Source organism: Lactuca serriola, chromosome 5 (genome assembly GCF_051521515.1).
Source record: "Lactuca serriola cultivar US96UC23 chromosome 5, Lser_US96UC23_V15, whole genome shotgun sequence".
Lineage (NCBI taxonomy): Eukaryota > Viridiplantae > Streptophyta > Magnoliopsida > Asterales > Asteraceae > Lactuca > Lactuca serriola.
In genome coordinates, this window is record NC_136412.1 from 140,616,820 (window position 1) to 140,627,557 (window position 10,738).

General features: G+C 33.3%; 1 protein-coding gene across 1 annotated transcript; it reads left to right on the forward strand.

Moving 5' to 3' along the window:
- Positions 1–1,670: 1,670 nt before the first annotated feature.
- Positions 1,671–10,188, forward strand: LOC145053033 (uncharacterized). Its single transcript, XM_079000987.1, has 17 exons — positions 1,671–1,863; positions 1,982–3,097; positions 3,615–4,502; positions 4,668–4,783; positions 4,900–4,984; positions 5,268–5,339; positions 5,488–5,586; positions 7,080–7,121; positions 7,213–7,293; positions 7,396–7,446; positions 7,530–7,611; positions 7,710–7,804; positions 8,394–8,465; positions 8,573–8,695; positions 9,495–9,563; positions 9,693–9,759; positions 9,886–10,188. The coding sequence occupies exons 2-17, from the start codon at positions 2,198–2,200 to the stop codon at positions 9,987–9,989; spliced, it is 2,946 nt and encodes a 981-aa protein (XP_078857113.1). The 5' UTR covers positions 1,671–1,863; positions 1,982–2,197; the 3' UTR covers positions 9,990–10,188.
- The last annotated feature ends 550 nt before the right edge of the window (positions 10,189–10,738 follow it).

The following is a 10,738-nucleotide window of genomic DNA, read 5'->3' on the forward strand; positions in this document are numbered from 1 at the left end:
ATGTTTTTATTTCGATAGTCTCTACCACATGACTCTAGATTCTATTAGGGATGAGCAGTTTGTACCAATCTCGATTTCGTACCGGAACAGGTACCGAAACCATCTACACATAGACAGAAGCGCCTTGACAAAAGGTCCATTTATATATAATAATTTACACTGTAGCGGGTATAGTTTAGTGGTAAAAGTGTGATTCGTTCTATTAACCCCCTTAATAGTTAAAGGGTCTTTCGGTTTGATTCATATTCCGATCAAAAACTTTATTTCATTAAAATGATTCAATCATTTACCTTTCAATGACACATTCAAGGAAAAATATTTTTATCCAAAGGTTAATTAAAAAACGAAAACTTGGATTATAAGCTTAAAAATATGGGACGATATTCGGTAGTCCAAAATCATGAAATTTGAGATTCGGTACCATCAGCACTGGTACTAATACCGAAAATCTGTACCATTCTCGGTACCGGTAACAATAACGTTAATTTAGTATGATACTTAGGATTGAATTTAGATTGAATTCGGTATTCAGAAAATCGGAAACGGTACCGATCGGTACCGGTTCCGTCCCACGATCATCCCTAGATTTGTAAAAGAGAGGAAAAAATATAACAAAACTAGATAATATGTCTACTAAAATAGTATTACGTAATGCCCACCATTTATATTGTGAATTGTATTCTTGTGTGTCCCAATTCGAGTTATAGTCCTAGTTGTTGAGTGAATTGTATTCTTGTGTGGCCTAATTTTAGTTATAGTTCTAGTTATTGATGATACTTGTTATAAGACCACTCTCACGACAACTAAAAGTTTGGTTCGTTGTCCAAAACAATTAAAAATAAATTAAATAATCACTAAAACCCACCATCGGTTTGCTCCACCAAACATATAGTTGAGCTTTCTCTCTCTTTCACTTGTCTATTTCTTAATTTTCCTTTTAATTTAGGTTTTTAATATATTTACTTTATCCATAATTAAATGATATATTTGTAATATAAATAAATAAAATATATTAAAATTTGTAGAAAACAATTATCTACAAAACGATATCACTATTGATATATTTTTATGAAATTTTTTTATATAGTATATTGGATTGAGTTTGATTGGATAAAGTTGTTGATGGGTGTAAAAATTTGAGGTCCGGTTGTATACGTAGAAGAGAGAGAAATTAATTATTTAATAGCTAGTTGGGTTGGTTTTGATTGTTAATAGGGATAGTCTAATGTGGCTTTGGTTGCTCGATAAAAATGAGAGCTATGTATATGATATGTGTGATATCCTTATCCTATGACAAGAAAATATAGAAATACATTTGATAGTGACAAAGTAAATGACCTAAACAAAAATAAAATCATATGACGCTAATGGCTCAACCTCACTTTTGAAAAATGTTGTCCGACTCCTTGCTAAGCAATGTGATTGATATCAATGAGAGGTGTTGGGCCTCTCAATGTTGCAAATCAATCATTTAGAATGCCAATCAAACCCTTTAACGACATGTTAATTAGATCCATAAACTAAAATCTTACATTAAACTCCTTATTATGTTTTGGTAAGTCGGCTATGCTTACCAAACTTATTAGTTTCTCTCAACCAGGATAATCTGATTTTTAATGTTTGTTCAAACACTTCAACTTACTTAAGCTTCAGCAATAAGCTCTAAACCTTTAAATAACAATCTAATTGGGACCAATACACCGCTAACCCTAGAAATTCGCCATAAAAGTTACCTCGTTTCTGCTCTCGTCCCCAACTCCCTCAACTCAAGAACTACTGCTAGAAATTACGCTCTGTTCTCACCCTAACTCAACAGCTGTTGGGATTTCATCCCATCCCTGCATCTCGATCTTTCTGTAACAGGTCGTACTTCAATGTTATGATAGAGGTTTATTTTTTAATCTGCGATGTGATCTATTCTTATTGCTTGATCAATCACGAACTGTATTTTTCTAATTTGAGGAGAGTTTGTTTAAAGTAGGCTGGAAAAGGTCGGTAAAGAGCATGCTGGTTTTATAATGTTCATTCTGCAAGCCGGCAACACGGTATTTGGAAGAGTTGACTAAAAATTCTATATATGTTGATGAGTAACTTCATCAATTACCCATTCCAAGTAATATCAGTGTTTTCAAACCATTCAACTCGAGTTCTTTAGAGGTTTTTGTCTTGTTTCCTATTTTTCACCCATCATCATAAAATGTCTGTCAGAAAAAAATTTAAACACCTCGGAATACCAATACAACTTATAAAATCAGCAACCAACAACTTTGATGAGAGCCATCTCATTGGGAGAGGAGGATTTGGCGATGTGTACAAGGGAGAACTCCTCCAATTGGATGGGCATACCATGGCTGCTTTAAAACGTTTAAAAATTGCACGTGGGCAAGGTGAGCCTGAGTTTTGGAAGGAGGTGATGATCCTTTCCCTTTACAAACATGAAAATATTGTCTCCCTTTTAGGTTTTTGTGATGAGAAAGGTGAGAAGATCCTCGTGTATAAGTATGCTTCCAAGGGGAGTCTCGATTCACATCTCAAAAGCAAGAATCTAACATGGGTTCGACGCCTTAAGATATGCATTGGGGCAGCTCGTGGATTAGCGTATCTTCATAATCCTATATTGAACCAACAAAGAGTATTGCACCGTGACATTAAATGCTCCAACATTATATTAGATGATGACTGGAATGCCATAATTGCGGATTTTGGTCTATCTATACGTGTTCCCATTAAGCAAGAATACTCATTTATGGTCTCTGATGCTTGTGGTACTGCTGGGTATTGCGATCCACTATATGCCGAGACAGGGTTTCTAACAAAGGAATCTGACGTTTACTCGTTCGGCGTGGTGTTGTTTGAAGTGTTGTGCGGGAGGTTGTGTATTGATAACAAAGATGAGCACCAACGTTTAACTGAATTGATACAAAATTTTGGCAATAACCTTGAAGAAGTTATTTATGATGGTATAAAGGATGAAATAAACCCTAGTGCCTTGCAGGAGTTTACAACAATTGCTTATCAATGTTTAAGGAGAGAGCGTGAAGAACGTCCTTTAATGGAAGATGTAGTGCTAAAACTTGAAAGTGCACTCAAATACCAAGTATGTTGGTTTTTCATTCTATTTACTCCTATTAGTTTTATGATCATCTTAACCTGTTTTTTCATTATCATTAATGCGAACAATAATAACAATTTAGATTGATTTATGGTTTTATTACATAAGGAAAAAAACAATATATTATAATTTTTCATTAATGGGGTGATGATGCGGCGATCTCTAGGTTGAAACATATTTTTTATGCTTATTTTCTATTGAATTATGAAATTTGACTCATTTAATCTTGTACATGTATGTATGTATGTATTAATTAATCTAAAAAATCTAAAAATCATTTTTTTATAATTTTATTCTTAAATGGAGAAAGTTGAAATGCGTTAAATTTTAAAGAATATTGAATATTATATAACGATTTTGTTTAAGTTTTGCAACTTGCAAGTTAATACGTATTAGATTATTTAATTTAAAACATCTTTCTATAATTCATGTGGCAAGCTACCAAAGGTTGGTAAGGCAGATTAAATTTATTGATCATGAAAACGAATTTTGTTTAAAACAGCTTGAACCGATCGAAATACAACCGGAAGATATAATATCAGCAACAAACAACTTTGCTGAAGGTAACTATATCGGCCAAAGAGGATTCGGAAAAGTATACAAAGGAAAACTTGTCCTTTGGAAGGGGCCTACTATGGTTTCTTTACAACGTTTAGGAAGTGTATTCGCGCAAGCTAGATACCTTGAGCAATTGGAAGAAATTATGATGCTATCGGGTTACAGGCATGAAAATATTATCTCCCTCTTAGGATTTTGTGATGAGAATGGCGACAAGATTCTCGTGCAAGAATATGCATCAAAGGGAAGTCTTGACTTGCATCTCGGAAGCAATCATCTAACATGGGTTCAACGCCTGAAGATATGCATTGGGGTAACACGCGGACTAGCGTACCTTCATAATCCTGGTTGGACACAACAAAGATTAATACACCGCAATATGAGTAGTTCAAATATCTTATTAGATGAAAATTGGAATGCTAAGATTGTAGATTTTGGCCTAAGCAAATTTGTTCAATCTATGGTAATGCACACATTTATCTTTACCCGTCCTATAGGCAACCTTGGGTATTGTGATCCGATGTACATGGAGACGGGGTTAGTGACAAAGGAGTCAGATGTTTACTCCTTGGGTGTGATACTGTTTGAAGTTTTGTGTGGGAGGTTGTGTAGCGACAACCATACACATAACTCTCTTATTCGATTGGTACGGAAATGTTACAGGCATAACAAGATAAATGAAATTATTTTTGGTGATATGAAGGATGAAATACATCCTGGTTCTTTGGAGGCATTTACAACAATTGCTTATCAATGTATAAGCCTTGAATATGAACAACGCCCATTAACAAAAGAGATTGTGACAGCACTTGAAACTGCTCTCGAATATCAAGTATGTCACTTTTTTTTCCCTCTATATATCAACCTGTTTTTCTAATATTTTATACATAGTTAATATAAAAAGCGTATAATATATTATGTGGGGTTTAACTTTATACATTTTATGTTCTGTGGTTGAATTTGTTGTATAACAAAAGCTAAATTTCCTCTTGTTAAGGTTCAATCTCCATGTTCAAAGAGCAGTAATGTGTCACCACCTCTGCATTGGGAGAAAACACGTGCAACCGTAGGAAGTTTATGGGCTGTGTCTGATAAACAGGGAGAGCAATCAAGGTAATGTGGCTTTGTTGGATGGAATCTACTTGTTTAATGTCTATGACATAAGTAAAATGTATCATATTTTCCTTTAGGTTTATTAGAAATATTGATGAAAGTTTCTTAATTTGTAGGGCTCCTCAAATCGATATGACCGAGCTTGAGAGTCTGTTTTGCGAACCAAGTTCTGAGAAGCTGAAACCAGAAGACATTAATTTGGTTAGTTGGTTCAATGTATATATTGCATTTTTTTATGCCTCTAGTGAGTGCAACAGAAACTAGAAATGAATCTTGTTTGATTTAGGTTAATAAATAGGTATCTAGGATATTTAAAATATGGACGATGCAATACGATTGAAAATATTAGGAAGTATTTTTATGCTCAATAAACAAAATATTAGGAAAACATCCAACTCCTTCATCCTTGTGATAAAATCTATTCAATGCTTGCATACGTATTGCTCAACCATTTTGATGATTTTTCTTTATGTTTCCTTTTCAGGTTAATCGCGACTTAGCAAGTAATTGCCAATTCATGATTCGGAACATAAATATTCCTCGACCTGATATTATTGTAAGTTCATTTTAGGGGAATGCAAAAGTTGTTATAGAGCCATGAAACCCTTAAATAAAACCTAACGAATTTTAGTCTAAGGAAAAATTCAGTACAGATTTTCGTGAACATCATCAGCTTATAGAAGTTGCATTTGTTTAATTTTCAGAATGTCATCCTTGCATTGGATTCTTCTGCTGTGGCCGTTGATCAAGCTGATGATCTTATTAAACTTTGTCCTACAAAAGAAGAGATGGAGATGCTAATGGTACACCATCTGCTCCACTCTTTTCCTCACTTTCTATAACATCTATAAAAAAAAATACATAAGGAAAATTATGTTAAAAGTTCAAAGCTTCTAATAAATATTCTTTTGTTTTACCAACATCAAGGTGGCTTAGTGGTGAGATCACGTAGGAATTAATCTACAGAATGCTTAGATTTATGAGCTAATCATTTTCTGTATTTTGGATCCTGTTGTATTACTCGAAGCTTCATATCTCGGTAAGTATCCCAAATCCACCCCTTTGGATCGCCTTGTTTCAATGAAAAAGCCGAAGAAGGTCCACCATTTTCATCATCATCAATTGTGATCAGTTTATCTGGTTGTTCGATTTGGAGATTATCATCTTTGAAGAAGAACATGTGGTTGTAGTTCAGTGGTGTCTTTCTCCTGCTCAAGAGATGAAACCTGGGTGGTAGTTTGAGGATGGGTTACTCCAATAAGATGGAGATGAACGCCATTGTTGCTTCACATCTTCAACTTCTTGTTTAAGAAAATCTCCTTCAATTAATCACTTAACTCGACCTTCGAATTCGTCGTAATAGGTAATGGTCTCGTGAGAAAACCCGTTGGAATAGGCGATTTGGTCGTTTTAGGGTTTAATGGTTTATTTGGATGTGGGCTTAAAGTATCTTCTAATCTAATTCCCAGATAGCCCAAATTCATATGCTGCTCCGTTTTTTTCGGGACCCAAAACTCCTATTCCAGTCCTAGTAATTTTCTTACGCCCAATTTTGCAAAACCCCGGAGAACACGTCTTCCCAATTCGTCGTTTAACGGCGTCGTAGTCACAACAAGCCTCCGTTGGGAGATCGCCATAGCTCCGGCCTTTGAAGAATTTTCCGGTGCCGGAATCCCCCTATCTGGATTCATCCCGTCAAGGATGGGTGTGTCTAGCTTCTTGTTCGATTCTTTCTGGTTCGAATTAGAGTTCAACTTTCTCCCATTATTTGCTTCCAATGTCAGCGGTGGTGGTGGTGGCGGTGGACGGAGAGGGCATGGCAGCGGTAGTGACGGTGGTGTGTAACTGTTTCCTTGGTTGGTTTTCTTCAAAACATTTGAACAAAAAACCCTCACAAACTCACATGCCATCTCAACCCTATTCCTATTCTCTCCGTTATTTTCTCAAATAACAGGGACTTGTTTTTTCATTCCAACCATGGAAGAACCCACTTCTCTCAATCCTTCTTCTGCTGTATCCAACCTTTGATCCAGAGTTCTCAGGGTCATTGCTTTGAACTGATTTAGGATTTGGAAATCAAACAAACAAGAACTAAAAACTACTCGCTGTATCGATTTAAGAACACTCGGCCAAATTATTACAATAAGAAAGAAGATAGTTTGACAAATTGAGGCTTTAAAGTTTAACCTCTCTATCAAAAACAAGAAATATATTCTAAAAATCGGATTTATTCACAACATAAATCTGCTGCTATAGTGCTTTGACTTAAACATGTTTCTGCATGACTGCATCTCAGAGCTATACAGGAGACATGGAAAAGCTTGGACAACGTGAACAGGTATTTATAATGGTAGATTGGAAGTATTGCAGAAGGATATAATTAAATTAAACTTCCCTACATAACACAATTTTGGTCCATGGCCTTTTAGTTTGTTTTGGAATGTGCAAAGATCCCAAGGATAAAGTCAAAACTACGAGCATTTGCATTCACAATTACTTTCAATAGTCAGGTGAGAATATTCTTACACAATTCTTTTACTATTTGTCTATTTGACTAAAGATTTCTTTCTATCTTATCTTTTTTTAATGCCTCACCTTCAATAAAATTGCAGGTTAACTATTTGACAGACAGCCTGAATAAAATCAAAGATGCTACTAAAGAGGTGAGTTGAGTCTAGAATGTATTCTTCAATTTGATATTTGACTCAAAGTCAAATTAATTTCACAATCTACATATATAATTCAGATCAGGGAATCAACAAAGCTTGTAAAGATAATGCAGATAATTCTCATGATGGGGAATAAATTAAATACAGGCACAGTTGGAGGTAGAGTAGAAAACCGTTTTTGAATTTTGTTCATATTTTAGAGGTTATATTTCCTTTCTATGTTTCATGCAATAAGGTAAGTCATTGATATTTTGCAGGATCTGCTGGAGGATTTAGATTAGATAGTCTTGAGAAATTGGGTACTACATATGCAACAGACAAGGACATCACATTGTTGCATTTTCTATGCAAGGTAAAAGTTTACCTAAACTTCAAATTTTTTTGTCACACTAGCTATTAGTTAATTTATCACTATATACATGGTTTGAAATTTGATATTCATTTGAAACTAAACTAAGCATCTGTATTATGCAACTCTTAATTTCTTCCATGAACATTGTAGGTCAAGTTGAATTTGTTTCACTACATAAATAAGGAAAACAACTTTGATACAAATCAAGAATGTGAATGAAAAAAAATGATATTCCGATCCCAGGGAATGCATTCTTAGAAAATGTAATTGCTGCTCATTAATTTAGGAAAACTCTATTAACAAGTAAAAAAAACTAAATGTAGGACGGATTTGAAACAAGATTTTGAAATATGGGCCAAAAGTGTAAATTTTGGACCAAATTTGTAACAAAATTTAAAATTTGAGCCAAAAGTGTAAATTTTGAAAGTGGGATGACCTGTTGCCTTAGTAAAAGGATCAAAACGAATATAATTGCTGGTTTTTGGGACTTAATTGAATAAAAAAAGTATACAAGAACTAAATCGATTATGAGGCCAAAATATAAGGACTTGTATGGAGTTTTCCCTAATTAATATTACATATTAATTAGGTGGTTGCTGAGCAAACACCAGAGTTGTTGGATTTTGACAAGGATTTGATTCACTTGAAAGCTGCTTACATGGTAAATTGAATACCTTAAGTCTAGTCAACTTTCTGTTAATGGAAAGTGTGGATGCTTAAAGTTGACTTTTAATCTTCTTTTTCCATTTGGGATATCAACAATAAAAGCATAAGACAAGAATTAGAAATGTGCGTCAGTTGAAGTATGCAATAGTAGGTGGTTTTGAAGAGGTTCAACAAGAATTCCATGCTTCAGCCAATGATGGTTTTGTATCTGCTCAATTCAGAAAGGTAACTAAATATGTACTGAATTGATAGCTAAACAGCTGAGTTAACTCAGTAGCTTAATGTTTTGACTTTTGACCTGGTTTAATCATTTAGTTTATAATTTGGGACGAAATTGTTGAAGTGATGATCATAGTTTGCCTAGAGTTTGTGAAAGATTGTATCTCTAAAAATTGCTTTTAAAGCATCTCTTACTGGGAAACGTTGTATGCCTTCTTAAAAAAAAGATTATTTCGGAATTCATGTTTTGTGTGCACTGTTTGGGTGGGGGGACCAAACTTGCAAATTTTCTATTAGGTAGGGACTATTTTGTAACTTTTTTAAACACATGGACCATTTCTATAAAAAAAATTACACAATGACATTTTGTGTAAATTACGGGCTCTGTATTTGTAATTTTTTTAAATATATGGACCGTTTCTGTAAAAAAATACAGGGACATTTTCTGTAAATTACGGGGACAATTTTTGTAATTTATTTTCTAGACAGGGTCAAACGTACCAACATACAAAAATCTTAGACATATGGACTGTTTTTGTAAAAATAAAAGTTACTTTACAGGGACCTTTTCTATAAATTAAAAAATTGCAGGGACTAAATCTGCCAAAATCTGAAACTTTTTTGGCAAAACTCCAAAATTGGAAGACATTACTGTCCATCATTTAACAAGATTGGAAATACATTCAGCCTTAAGTGAGCGAATTCATTTTTCATTTTATCAATAATGGCTATATTTATAATAAAAAAAAAAAAAAAAAAAAAAAAAAAAAAAAAAAAACTAAATTAGTCTCAAACAATCTTCCAGGGATTGAAGTTTTTTCTGGATAGTGCTGGTGCTAAACTCCAACGCCTGACCTCCTTATTTGATGAAGTGGTTAGTGTTTCAGTAATCCTTTTAGTCCTTTGATTATTAATTATATTGGTTAAATTAACACCATTTAAAAAAAAAAAAAGCTATATATATATGATTTTACTTTCTAACAAGCTTACATGTTTTTTTCAGGATCAATATGCAGACTCACTTGCAGTATATTTTGCAGAGGATCCCAGTCGTTGTCCTTGGGAGCAAGGTTTGTTTTTCATTTCCATGTTCATCTATTTCTTTGTTTTCAGACTCCTCAAAGAAGCATGAAAAGAAGAAATCAAACATGTACGCCATTTTGGAAACTTATGCTTTATTTGGTTTGTTTTTGCAGTTATAAGTTCTTTGGTACGTTTTATTGGTAAATTTAAGAAAGCACACATGGAGAATAAACGGTGGGCAGATACTGAAAAGAAGAAATTAGAGGAAAATGTTTGAATTTGTCAAAGTCCAGTAAAGTTAGGTCCTACTTTATTTCCTATTTTCTTGTTTCTCTTTGTTTTTCACAGGCTATTTAAATGATATTGAGTCTACTTATAATGAAAGTAAAAAATGCAATCCAAAAATATGTATGTTAACCTGTTATAACATCATTCTTTATGGATCATAGCAATATGTAACCTACAATATATCAATATACTTACCTTTTTTACACTTAATAAAAACATAGTTTCTGGTTCTTTTCGCATAACAACAAGGTACTAATGTTTCTTTATGTATAGTAACTAGTAAATAAGTCCATATTGGTAATGAAATATAAGTGGAATATTGCCAATATAGGTAAGTAGATATAAGTATGTTGTTAAAAAAAGTACATTGTTCTCATTGGTAAAGAAATGTAAGTAAATTTAGGAAAAAAGAGTCTCAATAAAATAGAGTGCATTGCCTTGCATGTAATAACAATGGATTAGTACATAATACAATACATAATTATATATCCTTTCCATAAAGTACAATGCTATATTTTGGATATTTTCTAATGTTTCATTGTCTAATATAATGTTTCTAAAAAATGTAGAAAAAAAAATTATATGGTAGAAATGTGACTTATTATAAAGTACTTTTTTTAGTAGGGGTAAAACATTTAAGTTTTTGTATTTATGTATAATGTAGTTATCATGGAGTTGACATTTTAATAATGAAAGTAGTTATATATGTGACAAAGATATGAAAATATTGAAAAACTA